Source organism: Sceloporus undulatus, chromosome 2, assembly GCF_019175285.1.
Source record: "Sceloporus undulatus isolate JIND9_A2432 ecotype Alabama chromosome 2, SceUnd_v1.1, whole genome shotgun sequence".
Taxonomy (NCBI): Eukaryota; Metazoa; Chordata; class Lepidosauria; order Squamata; family Phrynosomatidae; genus Sceloporus; species Sceloporus undulatus.
Genome location: NC_056523.1, coordinates 129,615,746 through 129,633,316, shown reverse-complemented (window position 1 = coordinate 129,633,316; position 17,571 = coordinate 129,615,746). Strand labels below are relative to the sequence as shown.

At 39.6% G+C, this 17,571-nt stretch overlaps 1 protein-coding gene across 6 annotated transcripts in view; it reads right to left on the bottom strand.

Moving 5' to 3' along the window:
- Positions 1 to 3,972: 3,972 nt before the first annotated feature.
- Positions 3,973 to 17,571, bottom strand: part of LOC121921664 (cytochrome P450 2C20-like) — a 29,963-nt gene continuing 16,364 nt past the window's right edge. For all 6 annotated transcript variants that reach the window (XM_042450044.1, XM_042450047.1, XM_042450048.1 and 3 more), the window contains 5 exons: positions 15,297 to 15,473; positions 11,846 to 11,987; positions 6,402 to 6,589; positions 5,982 to 6,123; positions 3,973 to 4,626 (listed from right to left, as the gene is read on the bottom strand). In XM_042450044.1, the coding sequence (XP_042305978.1) occupies positions 4,439 to 4,626; positions 5,982 to 6,123; positions 6,402 to 6,589; positions 11,846 to 11,987; positions 15,297 to 15,473 (837 nt within the window). In that variant the 3' untranslated portion in view covers positions 3,973 to 4,438. The remainder of the gene's footprint in view (positions 4,627 to 5,981; positions 6,124 to 6,401; positions 6,590 to 11,845; positions 11,988 to 15,296; positions 15,474 to 17,571) is intronic.

The following is a 17,571-nucleotide window of genomic DNA, read 5'->3' as shown; positions in this document are numbered from 1 at the left end:
CCATTCAATGTCTTAAGAGGCTGACCCCCTCCCATCAAATGTTAGTGCATGTGGGGCAAGGCTGATAGCTCTAACACAGACTGTGGACTAACAGAAGGGGAAGCAGTCAGCCTACTCACCGATAGCCAAAATGCTTTTGGAATTTGCCTCAGCAAATGTTTTGAAATGCTTTGGAAAGAGAAGGGGCTTCATGACATCCAGAAGTTTAAAGACTGCCAATGGACCACTGATTTTATAATAGTGAGAAGTCTTTCACCTACTGAAGGAAATATCCATCATGCATGTTAATGTTCATACAAGGTGATGAGACATTATCTCAAAGGGCAATTTTTTTGCAGATAGACTTTTCAAAAGAAACTCATTAAACTGACCAGTTAATACAACTGGTTTGTTCCTGGCATACACCCAGCTTCTAAAGGGGTTTGTCAAGAATGCAATCTATGTGCTAGGAACAATCCAACGGGGTGCCCACCCATATCCCCATACACATACACACACACACACACATATCTGAAAGTGACTGAATGAGCAAGTGGAGAGTCAGAATCAGACTTTAAAAAGGAAGATCTTGTATGCAAATTACAAAAGAGCATTTATGGTTTAAAGCAAGCTGCCAGTGCATGGAGTGAGAAACTGAACCAGCTTCTTATCAAAGAGGGGTTCACTCCAGACACTGTTGACAAATTTGTGTACAAGAGATTCAGAAATAATAATAAATTGACTTACATCACAAGTTAAGTGCAGTGAGGACAAAGCAGATAGTGAAGAGAAAATCCAACACCTCAATTAAGATACTGATATAAAGAATTTGGGAGACATCTCACATTGTCTTGAAGTGCAAATACAAAGAGGCAGTGATGGAAGTTTCTTCCTGAATAAAAACCAGAAGAAAATGGATCTTTTGGACTGTCTTGGTCTGAAGGATACAAATGCTACGCCAACTTGAAAGGAAGAAGGATTCTTAAAGAACATTAAGAAATCTGAACCTTTGCAAAATGGAGATAAATATAGGACTGCAGTTGGTAAACTCCTATACATTGCCAACTTCACCATAACTGACATAGCAAATGCTGTTGACATCTTATGCAGAATGATCAACTCTCCTACAGAAAGAGATTTCACTGTAGTGAAAAGAGTTGCCAGATATTTAAAAGGAACAGCAGATTACAAACTGATGCTGCCAGCATATCGCCAACTATATCTGATCACTTGTGGAGATTCAGACTGGGCTGCAGATCTGGCAGACAGAAAATCAATCACTGGAAACTTGATTTTCTATGGTGGAGCAGCTATAAGTTGGACAAGTAAGAAGTAATCTACAATTGCAGATTCCTCTAGTGGTGCTGTGTGTTTCAGCAACAACAGTATGTGATGAAATCAAATGGCTGCACAACTTACTCCTGGACTTTGGTATAACAGAATTCAAACCAAATATTTTGATACAAGATAATCAAAGCTACATTAAGATTTCTCAGAGTGAAAAGCCATTCAAGAAGAACATTGATATTGAATTTCACAAAGTGCAAGAAATATGTAAGAATGGACTTGTTCAATTCGAATACTGCACCACTGAAGTAATGACTGCAGACATCCTCACTTAACATCTGCCAAAAGATCAATTCCAGAGACTATGTGAAGGAATGAAAATCCTCGACATCAGTCCAGAATAAGAAGAGGATTTTTTTTTGTGGGTATTTCGAGCTATGTGGCCATGTTCTAGAAGAGTTTATTCCTGATGTTTCACCGGCCACATAGCCCAAAAAATCCACCAAAAACTATGGATGATGGCCATGAAAACCTTTGACTTCACATGAGAAGAGGATGGTTGGAAAATTTATGTATGGCATTTCCCTCCTTAGATATACAGGGACTTTCCTCTATCAGTCTCATCCTATCTAAACATGTGACTTTGGTCACTCAGTCTTAGAGACTGTTTAACAGACTGTCTCTCAAGATTCTAAACAATCTCCTTTCAGTCTCAGTCCCAAACTGAGAAACAGACAGGATAGAAATAAATATATCAATGTTAATGTTAATAATATTTTATTTGATACTAATGAGGAAAAAAAGAATAAATATTTGTACAGAGACAGCATGTCTTTCTGCAGAAGGTTCTTCAGAAAGAACAAAGGAGTGGGTCCAGGCAGCAGCTGGCTTTTTATCTTGGGCATTTAGAAAAATGGGAAGAATGTGGTCAAGAGCAAAGAATCAAGGAGGAGAGCTCCTGCATGAGCCAGCTTCATCATTTCCGTTTTACAAATCCAAGAAACAGCTTCAAAGAAGCAAGGTAGAAAGAAAGCTTCCACTCTGAACCCCAACAGAGTTCATAAATTGAGATAGGTATCAACCTTCCTTGATCCCTATTTTTTCCTTCCCCTCCCCTAATATTGATCCCTCCACAACCATTCAGAAGAATGGATGATTCAGTAATAGCCATGGAATCTGATTAACCTAAGATGGTTAAGATTCCTGTGCCCAAGGACATAGAGATGTAATACACAATGATGAGGAACAAAGTTTTGTTCTATGAGACATAAATGTAGAACTCCTCAACCAACTCACCACCAAATATGCTAAAATCTGCTCATACATTTTAAAACATGTCTTATTTTGCTTCTTTGTGCTAAGTGTTCTGTAAGGACTGATTGTGTCCTTTTTGTCAAAGTTCTGCTTATGCTCTGAAATTTTTTAGAAGGTCTCTCTGCCCCCTCTCTCAATGCTCTGTGAGTTTTAATAACTCTTTTCTGACCTGGTTGCATTCTGCAAACTGTTTCTAACACTATAGCAGACACTGAAACACATTATTCTACATGTCCATCAGTTCTCTCCATTGCAAAATGAAGAGGCACCAATGTCTTATCTGCATGGACGAAAAGTCCCATTCCCACCCCCTGTTCTGGCAATAATATAAAATCAAATGAATTCCATGAAAAACAACCAGAATGGAATTATTAACAGTCCAGGAACTGACATAACAGAAGAACATGACAGAACTTGGCAGTTCAACTTAACTGAGTTGAAGGTATTGATCAAAGGAATATGTAAATGAAAAATTCAAATTTGAACTGTTTTGTTCACCTATGGTCTGCTAAGTATTATGCAGGATAGATATGCATTTTTTTAAAAAAAAACATTTCTACTAATCCATCTAAACCTATTCTTTCCTCACATATATACTGGTTACTAACCTTGGAGTTTTAATTGCCTTGGGTTTTAACTGCTTTTAACTTGAAAAGGTTGGTTATTTATTGTTATCTTGTCCCTCCCTGATTTGTGAATTGCTTTGAGATGTTAAATAATGAGTCAAAAATATTTCAGGTAAATGTGTAATAGAGAATAGAAAACCTCCTAATGTCATGCTTACTTTTCCTGTGTGAGAGGCTTTAAAATGATTCCAAATTCAAAGATAATTCATTCTGTGGGTGGGGGGGGGGAGCACTTGAACAAAGACTTTAGCTGCATGCCTCCTTCTGCGGGAGGTCTCTTGCTGAAATCACCGATTAAGATTTGCTCCCTTCCTGCTGAAAACACTGCCTAGGCTAAACTGTGCCCCCTTTAGCTAAAATCACTTTTTCAGACTCCAGACCTACTATTTGTTTAGGAAGACTGTTGTGATCTCTTTTAATTTTGGATACCTTGCCTCAAGAACTTTGGTTAACGAGTGGCATTGGGCATTTCAAACACGCGTGCGCGCGCACACACACTCACACACACACATTTTGTATATGTCTAGGATTCAGTATGTGCCTCATTATTGGCTGAGAAGGACTTCATTGGTATGACTTCCTGTGGCCACATGGAAAGCTTTTCTATACACTACTCAGTCAGAAGACTTTCCTTCTGTATACTCTTTTATTTCTGAAGAATACAGACACAACTCCACCTGTTAGCTGTTCCATGAAACATGCTCAAAAGGAGTTAACACCTGTGAGAAAATCCAACAAGACCCTTCAAAAATGATCTTCATAGTACTTGACTGTGTGGTACGTTTTAATAAGTGTAAGGACACAGATAAACAAATATGGAGAAAAACAAAGAACAGCTCTGTTTACTTGCTGTGATTAAGCAACATTTAACATGTAAGCTTGGGGGTGACATGCCTATGTTAAATTGCAAGATGCTAGGGGAATGAAGGACAGAAAGCCTCAAGACCTCTGCTTTACCAATTGCAAACACAGTTGGCCCTCCATTTTTGCAGGGGATCCATTCCGGACCCCCCCCCCAAGAAAATGGAGGCTTGCACATATTAAAGCCCCATGGGCTTGAATGGGGCCCATGCCTGTGTGGGAACTCATACAAACGTGAGGGAAGCATGCCCGATTAAAAATAGTGGAGTTCGCCCCTCCATGGATTTTCAAGGTCACGGATCCAAGATCCGCAAGTTAGGAGGGGCGATTATTTTTGGTTTCATCCTTTCTGCTTATTTTGAGTCACAACATCAGAGTAAACGTTTAGTAGCTTGTATTGGGAGCTTCAGGTTCTGGTTTCTATAGCTGTTAAAGGAAGAAAATAGATCTATATCTGTTGCTTCTCCAACTAGCTGAAAGTGGAAGTTCTGGAGCAGAGTGGTGAAGAACAGGAATAGCTCCATATGGGCCAGTGCTTCCCCAGGACATGCACGCTTCCCTGGAAAAGAAGATGTCAGAGCAATCACTCACCAGAGATTGTTATAGTGTCTAGGAAAATTATCTGCTGGAGACTGCAGGCCATTAATTAGAATGAAACCAAGATGAAAAAACAGCAGGAAGGCATGCAATGCATCAGTCTCTATCCAATTTCTGTCAGTATTTCATTGAGCTATGTAAGTTCCTCACCCAATTCAATTCACGGCCTAATTTGATAGTTCAAATCCTGACCAGATTTTGTTGGGAGCACTTCCAACCTAGTATGTCTTGATCCAGAATCTGAATCAAGATTTGAAAATCCACATTGCTGACCCATTGATTTCCACAGGGAAATCAAAGTGGCTATAACCACCACCACCACAACCACTACTACTACTACTTATTATTATTATTCACATAGGTGGATGTAATTTGCTGGTAAAGATGGGATGAACTCTTTCAAAATGAAGAAAAGCTCCAAGATTTTTTGTTGTTGTACACAGCTTTGAAAATTGCTATTAAAAAACAAATAAAAATAAGTAGAGTTTTTAAAACACAGATGGTCTTTTGAGAGCATGTTCATTAATGTTTTGTCCAGGCACAGTGGTCTGATATCTGCAGTGCTGGCTTAGAGCCTCACCAAGGTTTAGAGCTAAAGAATGCTGTAGGTTGTATGACACACTTTGGTTTGAAAGGTGTGCACCACACCACACCCCCATAGGAGACTGTACACATGATGGGGTGGTACATCTAGTAGTACTGATATGGTTGCTGATGTGGCTAGTGAAAAAGGACACCACTTCCTTTTCTCACTCACCCAGCAGCCAGGCCAAACCTGGAATAGACTGTCAGGAGTTCACACAAATCCATTTTGGTTTCTATCCTGTCATGGCTTTCTCAGCCTAGGGTGCCAAGGGTGCAGAGAAGCCTGAATGAGAAGCCTTGCCCTCCCTTCTGCCCACTCCCACTGATTTGCTTGCGCCCCCCCCCCCATAACATTTTGTGGTCTGGCTTGGGTGGTGGATGGCAGGCCAGGTTGGGGGGGCGGTTGCACAAGGCAACTGTAGCCTCTTGTCTTGAGTACAAGTTACACTTTAGGACAATCAAATGGCACACCAATTTCTTTAAGAGTGATCCATAGTTTTTCATGATCTACACAATCAAACACTTTACTATAATTTATAAAGCACAGACTGATCTCCTTTTCCATGCTATTGTTCACCAACTTCTTGACTATCATGTAAGAAAGAGAGGTAGTGAGAAAATTCAGAAGAGAGCACCCTGCCCTGTTGCTTGCCTCCAGTGATCACAAAATCACTCTTGAAGTCCCAATCTCTAGTCAATATATAGTGTGACTATTTAGACCCATGTACTCACCTGCTGAAAATGGCATGAAGGCATCTTTCTTCTTAAACTGACCCTTCTCATCCAAGAAATGGGCTGGGTTGAACTCCTGTGGAGTTTCCCACATCAGAGGATCAAAATGCACAGATGTCAAGTGTGGAATGATAACAGTGTCCTTTAGGGAAGAAAGCAAATAAGACGACATGAATTGTTTCAGCTTCATACAAATCTGAGAAACAGCCTCTCATTCAGGAAGACAGTAAGTTATAGACAAAGATGAGTAATTTAATGCCATGGAAAATTTCCCCATGAATGTGGGTCAGGGCATATTCGCCATCTTTGTGCACATATAACTGAGTAGTTCTTGTACCTGCTTGGACTGTGGAAGTTTATAGCCATTTGTATGATTCCAAAAATCCATTCTTTACACAGTAAATGTGGAAATCACTGTACCTGAGGAATAGTGAAGCCCCTGAATTCTGTACAACAAGTTGTACAACGTGAAAAGTTTTCAGGATTCAATCTCATGTGTCGTTGAACCTCATGGACAACAGCATTAGTGAATGGCATCCTCATCCGGTCTTCCATCTTTGGGGGACGACTGATACCTATGACCTCATTGATCTCTTCTTGGACTTTTGCTATAATTAAAAATATTCGGAAAATGTAATTTCAGAATTCTAAAGACCCTTCCTGCTAGCAGCGCTGGAGGTTCACATCTGAATGAAACCTACAACTGCATAAAGAGATTAACATAAATAGCCTTCTGGATTTTTTCCTATTTTTATAGACAGCATACAAGGATGAAACTTATTGGCATGCAAATAGTTCAACCTTCCTTGAAATCTTTCCCCCAAATGGACTAATTTATGATTCTAAAGAGCTGGTGCTTTTCAATTTAGGGGGGAAAAGATAAAGGGAGGAGAGCACAACATAATTTTATAAAATTAAACATGGAGCATGGAATCAGAGGAAAAGAATATTGTTTTGCATGTTAGAGAATTAATAAATTAGGATCAGTAAAATAAAATGGATTGGCAAAATGTTCAAGCCTGATTTTTAAAAGTTTTTTCATATATTACATAATAAATATACATAATCTTCTACCACAAGATTCAATAGCTTCCAAAAAAAGAGGAGATAAATTAAATTTTAATTCTGCTATCTATTCAAATCATTACTAACACTCCCCCAGACCTTTTAATAATTGTTTTCAAATAATTGTTGATTCTTAGATGTTACAGTTAATCCCAAATATCTTACCTTCTTTACAGTTTCATAACTTGTTTTATTGACTAGTTCTTACTTTTCTATAGCACTCGTATTTTTTGTTAGTATATTAAGTTTTATGTGGATTTAAGACCCACAAATTTGCTATACTCTCTTAGCTACAGTAACAATACCTTATAACACTGAGTGAGTTTTCTAATATTAAAACTAAAAAATCAGCAAGTGCCTTAAGCTTAAAGTATTTTTTCCAGATCTTAACTCTAATTTCATCTTTCCCCTAATCTCTGAGTTTAGAATTTCCAACATTAAAATGAATAATAATGGCAAATTGGCCCTTTTGATTTGGATATAATTGGATATAATAAATTGAATATTATCAGCTGCCTTGAATCCCATTTTAGGAGAAAGATAGGATCTAAATCCAGTAAACAAACAAACAAAAATTTATCATTATTAAGGCCATTTCTCATATTAATGACAGTTGTTACATATCTTCCCTTTTCATCAGCTAAAATTAATTTTGATAATAATTTTCATCTTTTCGTAGATAACAATGCCATTGTTTTTTGTTTTCCCCAGAGACATAAATTCCTCTCAGAAACTTTTTGTTTTAATAATTGATCATGCCATTTCCTAATTCAAATTTACTGGAGACAAGTGACAGAATCATAGAATCATAGAGTTGGAAGAGACCACAAGAGCCATCCAATCTAACACACTGACATGCAAGAACACACATTCAAGGCACCTCCAACAGATGGCTATCCAGCCTCTGTTTAAGAGTGTCTGGAGACTCCATCACTCTCTGAGGGAGTATGTTCTAGTCTCCTGAGCAGCAAAAAAACAAGCTTGTTCCATCCTCAACATGACATCCCTTCAAATATTTTAAATATTTAGGGAGTGAACAGGCAGGTCCAGCTCCACCAGGGCTAGCCTGAAGAAGAGCCCTCCCTCCATGTTAACTGTCATCTTCCGGCCTATGAGGGAGTTGACCAGGCAGGCCCAGCTCCACCAGGGCTATCCTGAAGAAGAAGAGCCCTCCCTCCAGTCCATCTGCCTTGGTCCAGGTCTCAGAGGGAGAGAAGAATGCTGGACCTGATCCTCTCTCCTCCCTCACCATTCCCTTCTCCTTTTGTGTCGTGTCTTTTTAGATTGTAAGCCTGAGGGCAGGGAACTGTCTATTATCCCCTCTGTTATAAGCTGCCCAGATTCCCAGTGATTGGGCGGCTTATAAATAAATCCTATTATTATTAAACAGAGAGTCTGTAAATATTTACAGGAATGCCATTATTCTAAAAAGTCAACATGAGTTTCTCAAAAACAAGTCATGCCAACTTATCATCTTTTGTTTTTGTTTGGTAGATGAAGGGAATTCTGTGGATATAGCATATCTTGATTTCAGTAAGGCCTTTGACAAGGTCCCCCATGGTATTCTTGCAAACAAGCTAGTAAAGTGTGGGCTACACAATGCAACTATTAGGTGGAATTAGTTGATTAACTGAACCCAAAGGGTGCCCACCAATAGCTCCTCTTCATCTTGGAGAGAAGTGACCAGTGGGATGCCACAGAATTCTGCCCTAGGCTCTGTGCTATTCAACATCTTTATCAGTGACTTGGATGAAGGAATAGTGGACATGCTTATCAAATCTGCAAATGACACCAAATTAGGAGGAGTAGCTAATACTCCATAGGAGAAGATTGGAATTCAAAATGATTTTAATAGATTAGAAAGCTGGGCCAAAACTAACAAAAGAAATTTCAACAGAGATACTAAGATACTACAGTTAGGGTGGAAAAAAAATGAAATGCACAGATATAGGATGGGGGATGTCTGACTTGACAACAGTCCATGCAAAATCTATCTAGGAATCCTAGTAGGCCACAAGTTGAGCATGAGTCAACAGTGCAATGCAGCAGCTAAAAGAGCCAACACAGTTCTAGGCTTCATTAAAAGAAGTATAGTTTTACTCTATTCTGCTTTGGTCAGGCTTCAGCTGGAATATTTTCTTCAATTCTGGGCACCACAATTCAAAAAGGATGTTGACAAGCTAGAGTGTGTCCAGAGGAGGGCGACTAACATGCTAAAGGGTCTGGAAATCATGCCTTATAAGGAGAGACTTAGGGAGCTGGGTATGCCTAGCCTGGAGAACAGAAGGTTAAGAGGTGATATGACAGCCCTTTTAAAATATTTATTTATTTGTGGTATTTATACCCCGCCCTTCAGCCCTAATGGCTATCAGAGCGGCTTACAATTATTATTTTTAATAAGATGGTTCCATGCCCTCAGGCTTACAATCTAAAAGACACGACACAAAAGGAGAAGGGAATGTTGGTGGGAAAGGGGATGAGGTCCAGTGGTTCTTCTCTCCCTCTGAGGTCTGGATCAAGGCAGATGGATTGGAGGGAGGGCTCTTCTTCTTCAGGCTAGCCCTGATGGAGCTGGGCCTGCCTGGTCACTCCCTCACAGGCCAGAAGATGACAGTTATGGAGGGAGGAGTTTCTTCTTCCAGGCTAGCCCTGATGGAGCTGGCCCTGCCTGATCAACTCCCTCACAGGCCGAAGGATGACAGTTATCATGGAGGGAGGACTCTCTATCTTCAGGCTAGCCCTGATGGAGCTGGGCCTGCCTGTTCACTCACTCACATGAGCTGCTTTAGAATATTTCCTGGTATTGATGTCAGGCTAACTGGGTGGTAATTGTTGGGATCCTCTTTTCCCCCATTTGGAAGATGGGAACAACATTTGCCCTCTTCCAGTCTGCTAGGACTTCTCCTGTTCTCAAAAATTATTGCCAGTGGCTCTGAGATTAATTCTGCCAGTTCTTTTAATGCCCTCCCTGGAAGAAGGTTAACCATCCATTAAGAAGCCAAGCCCTCCCTCCAGTCCCTCTCCCTTGGTCCAGGCCTCGGAAGTAGAAAAGAACTGCTGGACCTCATCCCCCTCCCTGCCACCACTCCCTTCTCTTTTTGTGTCATGTCTTTTTAGATTGTAAGCCTGAGGGCAGGGAACCATCTAATTAAAAAGATTGTATGTACAGAGCTGTGTAAATTTACAGCGCTTTATAAATAAAGGTTAATAATAATAAATAATAATATTGCATCTAGCCCTATATGAATTGCATTTTTTTAAAAAATAAAAATATATTAATTTCTGGTTTTTCTTTTGAGTTTGGTTCTTTTACATTCCACATGATATATTTGATTTCCATTACACTATAGTAGAGCTTATCTAAAATCTATCATTTTCAAACTCATGAGGGACATTGTGCATTAACGTGAAAATAAACTGCACAGAAAGTGGACAAAATAGGCCATTTTTTACTTTTGGGAGAACCCCGACAGTAAAAAGCAGCCAGTCTTGTCCACTTTCTGTGCAGTTTAATTTCGTGTTAATACTCAGTGCCTGCAACGTCATGTGAAAATGATCCCACTTTTGCAGGACTTTTTCAATTTCTGTACATATTAATATGCAACATCATGTGAAAATGATCCTGCTTTTGCAGGATTTCCCTCTTTTAAATCCCGTTTCTGCATGGGAAAAACCCTGTGTGATAAACTCCATGAATTCTTGTTCAGAAAAAAACCCCAACCATATATAGTGTATGTTTTCCACACAAAAGCCAATATTTCTGCAGGAATCAGTTGTTTTATGCAGGGTACATATTTCATTTCACAAAACATGTTTTTAGCAAGCAAAACCCATATGTTTTATTACTCAAATAAATTCACCCCAACAAAGTCCCAAAGGGTGAAGAAAGGCTAGTGTCCTGTTCCTCAACACCCTTCCTTCATTAATAATGTAAACAATAATTAGTATTCATCACATTCGTAGGAAGGACTTACTTCTGAATTACTTATGATATTAAAAACAAGAGTCTGGTGACACTGGCAGGATGGGGAGGGCTTCTGACACTTGTTATGCCTTTTTTGGAAGGTTCCCATCTCAAAGGCATTTGGCTGGGTACTCTGACTGGAATCAGTGGACATTTTGTCTGATACAGCATGATTTCTCTTAATTTTGTTATGTATTTAAATGGTATGAAGCAGAACCCAACCATTTACCATTCACCCGCCCACTCATACAGACAGAATTGAAGTGAATTCTCTACCAACCACTGGCTTCATATACATATATCACTAGTATCATCAACTAATGTAGGGAGCCGCCATGGGTCATTTTACTACCACCACATAATTGCATATTTCTTTTGTCAACCATTAATTCTACTGTTCAAGCAACATATCTCCAAAATTCCTGGCTACTTGTTGGATCTGTTCCATTTTGGAGGTCCTTAAACAGAGGCTAGATGGCCATCTGTTGGGTATTTTTTTGACTGAGAGTTCCTACATGGAAGGGGGTTGGACTGGATGGCCCTTGTGGTCTCTTCCAACTCTATGATTCTATGATTTTAAATTTTGGTTGCAATGAAATGGCCTCTGTCAAAGGCACTTCTGAACAGTGATTACAGAAAGATGTGCTGACAGCCCTCTAAAGTAGTTTGATAACAAATGAGTGAAAAACTTCTTCCTGTCCTTCATACACACACAGCTGGCACAGAAGCCTCATGAAAACTTCATAGATAGGAAAAAGTTCCCCTTCTGTCTGTGGTTTTTGGCAGAGTTCATAATAGTCTGATTACCTAACAGTTCTCTGGAATATCTGTTTACCTTGAATGTGTGGCAATCTAGCCATCAGAAAAATGCCAAAGTTCAAAGCATTACTTGTAGTTGACGATCCAGCAACAAAGAGCCCAAACACACTCATGACTATATCTTCCTGGTTGTAAATCAGCTCACAAGAGGTTTTTTCCTGTGAATAAATGAAAGGAGGAAGAATGAAAATATCTGCTTTAAAGAAAAACAGGGAATCTGAATCACCTTATCTTGATTCAAATAATATCACAGTATATTGTTTTATGTTGCTCTGTGATATTGTAATTTCTGTGGTATCATTATATCACATTACCCTCCCATTCCCCATTAATACTCTTTTTAAAGTAATAACTTATATTTTAAAAATTTGACACATTTTAAAATGCAGATAAAAACCATTTTGTTTTGTTTGTTTTTAATTTGCAGGATGGTATGCAAAACAGAGGAACACTAAAGTTAGAACCATCCCAATGCATTATATTCCCCATCACCATGTATGGATGTGTGAGCTGGACAGTGAAGAAAGCATGCAGAATAAAATAAACTCTTGAGAAGTGGTGCTGGAGTGCTGAGGATACCATGGAAAGCCCAAAAGACAAGCAAGTGGGTTCTTGAGCAGAGCAAGCCAGGAAGTTCCCCGAAAGCCAAGATCATCAAATTAATGTTCTCATACTTTGGCCACATCATGAGAAAGCATGACCCATTAGAAAAGGCAATAATGCTAGAGAAGGTGGAGAGCAGTACAAAGAGAAGGAGATCACACACCAGAGAGCTAGTCATGGGCATGAACCTACAAGACTTAAACAGAGCAATGGAGGATGGGAGGCTTGGAGAGATCTCATCAGCCAGATTGTCATGAGCTGGGAATGACTCAAGGGCAATGTGAAGTAGAAGGCTTTAACAGCTGGCATCCAGAGTTTTTTGTGGGGTTTTGGGACTATGAGGCCATGTTCTAGAACCATTTGTTCCTAGTATTTCATCAGCAGCTGTGGCTGGCATCTTCAGAGAATGTTGGCATGGAAGAGAGTGACGTGTATATATACTGTTGGTTGAGGGGAAGTGATTTGCATGTTAATCCGTGTATTGTTCTGTTGTTGAATGGCAAAGCCTCAGGGTGTTTATTTAATTAATGATCCATTGTCTGCTGGGAAACCCTCCTGACCCTGGATGGTTTTACTTCAAGGGCTTCTTCTTTCCTGTTGAAATTGTTCAGGTATTTATAGACTTCAATGGCTTCCCTGTGCATTCTGACCTGATAGTTAATTCTGATAGGTCCAGAAATTCTGGATAGGTCCAGAATTTCAGTGTTATCGAACAGCATTTTATGCCCAGGATGGTTTATAATGTGTTCTGCTACTGTTGATTTTTCTGCCTGACCCAGACTGCAGTGTCTCTTGTGTTCCTTGATTCATGTTTACACACTCCATCTGGTGGTTCCTATGTAGAATTGTCCGCAGCTGCACGGTATGCAGTAAACTCCTGCAGTGGTGAGAGGGTCTCTCCAGTCCTTTGCTGATCGCAGCATTTGTTGGATTTTCTTGGTCGGTTTGTCGACCATTTGGAGGTTGTGTTTCCTCACTACTTTTCCTATTCTGTCTGTGATTCCTTTGATATATGGTAAAAAAAATACCTTCCCTTTGGATGGTTGTTTGTCCTCACTTCTATGGTTTTTTCTGATCTGGCAGGCCTTCTGATGTCTGAGCTAGAGTAACCATTAGCCTGTAGAGCCCAGTCTAGGTGTTTCAATTCATCTTCCAGGAAGTGGCAGTCACAGATCCTTTTTTCCCAGTCTAAAAGTGTTTTCATTGTGCTTCTTTTTTGTCCTGGGTGATGGTTGGAGTCCTTGTGCAGGTTAGAAACAGAATCTGGGCACCTGATGAAATGAACCATCTTCAAGGAAAATCAAGGAGGACAGATAAAACTCAGGAAAGTTTTGCAACCCAAAAATCCCTTTGAAAATTCTCTGGCCTTCAGAATGCAAGGGTTTTTCCTGCTATTTTCATTTCTAAAAGAGGTTATTATCCAAAAGTCTAGCTTTCTTTCCATTATTTCAAACAGACTTTTCAAATCTCCCCAGCTTCTTTTCAACATGACCAGATAGGTTCCAGGCGAATTTATTGTTTGTCACATCATATCTCTTTTTGAGAAATTTTCTACCTGCATTTTTAGCAGATTTAAACATTTGTTCCTCATTTTCTTTTCAAGTGTTTTTGTATATCTATGTAGTTTAGAGGAATGGTTCCAGCTATCTCACCTTCCCACCTTTTTGAGATATTTCTCACTTCTCCTTCCAACAACCTCTGAACCCACCCATTTCTTAGCCCTAATCTGTATCACTTGGAATCTAAATCCAGCTCACTATGACCCTTTAAGAATATGTAATTATGATAAGGTTATTAGAACTTTCTCAGATTTTGTGAGTATACCTCTTTGACTTAATATTTTCTCCATTCTGCCAGAACTGTATTGTATTACCTAAAGTCATTTGCTTTATCTACATATGTCATTTACAAAACTCTGTTATTCCTAGCATGAACACTGTACAATGCATATTTGTGCATATTTTCACATCTGTGTGTTCAATAAAATTCTTCATTTGAAATAGCTGTGTGGGGAGGTTCTGGAAACCTGTAAGCATAAATGCACTACTGCCAAAGTTAAAAGATCCATTAGAGGCTGATATGCTCAGAACATGTCTATGAGTATCTAGATAGAAGTTCAGAGGCTTGCTGGCTCAGTAGCAAACTGGAATCACAGAATTCAGTTGAGCGAGTATAAAGATCAGTTTCAAATGTTCTGAGGAGGGAATGCCTTCGTGTGTGAAGACTTGCATTATCCCATTCTTGCCTGTCTTGTATTTTATACATATTAATGGGAAGAGACCCCAAGGGCCAACCAGTCCAACTCCCCTTCTGCCATGCAGGAACTCACAATCAAAGCACTCCAGGCAGATGACCATCCAACATCTATTTAAAAACCTCAAAAGAAGGAGACTCCAGTACTCTCCAAGGTGGCATGTTCCACTGTCAAACAGCTCTTGCCATCAGGAAATTCTTCCTAATGTTTAGGTGCAATCTCTTTTTCTGTAGTTTAAAACCTTAGCTCTGTGTTCTGGTCTCCAAAGCAGCAGAAAACAAGCTTGCTCTATCATCAATATGACTTCCCTTCACATTTTTAAACAGAGCTATCATGTCACATCTAAGTCTTCTTTTCTCCAAGCTAAACATACCCAGCTCCCTAAGCTACTCCTCATAGGGCATGGTTTCTAGACCTTTCACAATTTTAATCACCCTCTTCTAGACATGCTTTCCTTGCAGAAGGTCCCCAGATTGATCCCTGGCTTCTCCAGGTAGAACTATGAAAGAATCATGCCCAAATTCCTGTACAACTACTGCTAATTGTTTTGAACAACACTAGGCTAGATGGACTAACAATGTAAGGCAGCTTCATGTGTTCTGGTACCTACCTTCTCCAGTTTGATAAGAAAGCAGTCAATATAGTCACGGGGGTTCTCAGGGTCCAGTGTCTGGCTGTGAGACTTTACCTCCTCACGGATGTAGGCCTGCAGTTTTTTACAATCAGCAAATACTTTCTGGTGAGGTCCAGGCAGGTAATCCATCATTTGTGAGAAAGAGCTGTACAACTGGGATACAAATTATATCTTTATGTTTTTAAGTCAAACCTTTGAGCCCCCTAAAGGCTGTAGCTAAATGTAGCTGGTACAGCAAGTGGAATACTGTGAATACTGATACTGCTGGTGGAAAGCCTTGGAATTCCTTTCTTGGATTGTGATTTTCTTAACATGACTCCTTAGACTGCAGATTGGACTGCAACAGGTCTACTTTTAAAAACAACAGCATAATTTGCCTAAAATTACCTACTAGCAATGATGGATACATATTTTTAGCACATATCAAGCCTACATATTTCAATCTTTCATTCTTTGAGGTATACAATACACACAAACACAAACATTGATCAGAAGAGAGGTACAGCAAGTATTCTTGCTGGAAATTAATGAAAATGATTAAGCAAAACTGGATGATCTGCTGTACACAATGTGTATTTTTCCTGCTGCAGTTGTCACCATCGGGCAATGGCACCCTGCATGCTGCCCAGGTTATAGCCATGCTTATCCGAACGCTTTTCAGATCCTCTGGGAAGAATCTACTCCAGCCACAGATTAGTTGTTACTTCCTGGACGACATTCTATTCTGCCGCTCCAAAATTGTGGAATTACCTGCCAGAGGAGATCCATCTTATCACCACCTTAGAGGCCTTTGAGAAGGCTGTCAAGATGGATCTCTTCTGGCAGGCCTTCCCTGACTGACCTCCCAAAGAAAGTTAGCCCCAATGTCCACTCCATTTTGATTATTTATATTATGTTACTGATTTAACTTTTAACTGTTGGACGTTTATTACTTTCTAATAGTGGGAGGGTTTAGGGGTATTCTAATTTTTATTGTGACCTTGTATTTTTAATTGTGTGTTAATCCCTCCTCGATCCACAGGGAAAGGCGGGGAAAATAAATAAACCATATTGTTATTATTATTATGATTATTATTTTCAAAAATGGCATGCTCCCATTTTGGAAAAGAGGCTGGATGAGCGCAGCTGGGATCCGGGCTGCATACAGGTTGCAGTTGCCGGGCAGCAGCAGCGGTGGCTATTTGAATGTGATAATATCCACGATATCCACTATTAATTTGAAACACTACTGTATCCTGTTAGGAATGAGTCATGTTATTTTCAATGGGATAAGCTCCATCAAAAGGCAGTCAGTGCTAGGGAATCCTGGGAATTCAAAAGGTAACTGAAGAGTTTGTTTGTTTGTTTTAAAATGACTTTATTTGGAAAGAGGATCTGAGAAAAGTTATGACACAGGACATCACATTGCTAAAGGAGAAGTCTAGAAATGTTCATTATAATTTCCATGGATTTAAGGTGGAATGTGGCAATGAGTATTAATTCATGGAAGCTATTTTTAAAAAGGACCCTTTTTCCCAGTCCTCGCCGAAGGGCCCTTTAAACATGCAAAGAATTGACACAATGTATATGCCCTTCCTTTGTATATTGCCTATAGCCTCCATGTTAAGATGAAGTGCAGTTAAGATGACCCCTTTGTCAAATAGAAACCATTCTGTTTCTCCATATTCTGGTCTAACTGTAGCCTCTTACAATACATACAAATTCCTTATCAGGACTATCAAATATAGTTGCACTCCCATATCTTTAACTGGATTCCATAACTTTTCGTGATCTATGCAGTCAAAGGCTTTGCTATAGTCTATAAAGCACGTGCTATTTTTTTCCCTGGAATTATTTGGTACACCCCATTAGCTATCATATATTTGCTATGTGGACTCTAGTGACTTTCCTTTCCTGAACCTCATTTGAACCTCTGGGGATTTCTCTTTCCACATATGATTGGAGTCTATGTGGCAGAACTTTGAACATAATTCTGCTTGCATGGACGATCAGTGTTATGTTCCTATAGTTTCTGCAGTCTTTTGTGTATCTTTTTTGGGGGGGATTATTTCCAGTCTGCTGGCCAGCATCTTGCTTTCTGTATTTGTTGGTATTTTACTGAACACTAGAACTGGTTCTGTCAGTTTATTGTTGCTGTTCAATGGATTAGAACAACAGTTTGGAGGTGGAATACCCCTTTCTCGGGGGTCTCCAGGTTGGGGCTCGCCCCTCCTCCTCTTCCTCCAAGGTGGTCAGGCCTCCTCTGGCTTGC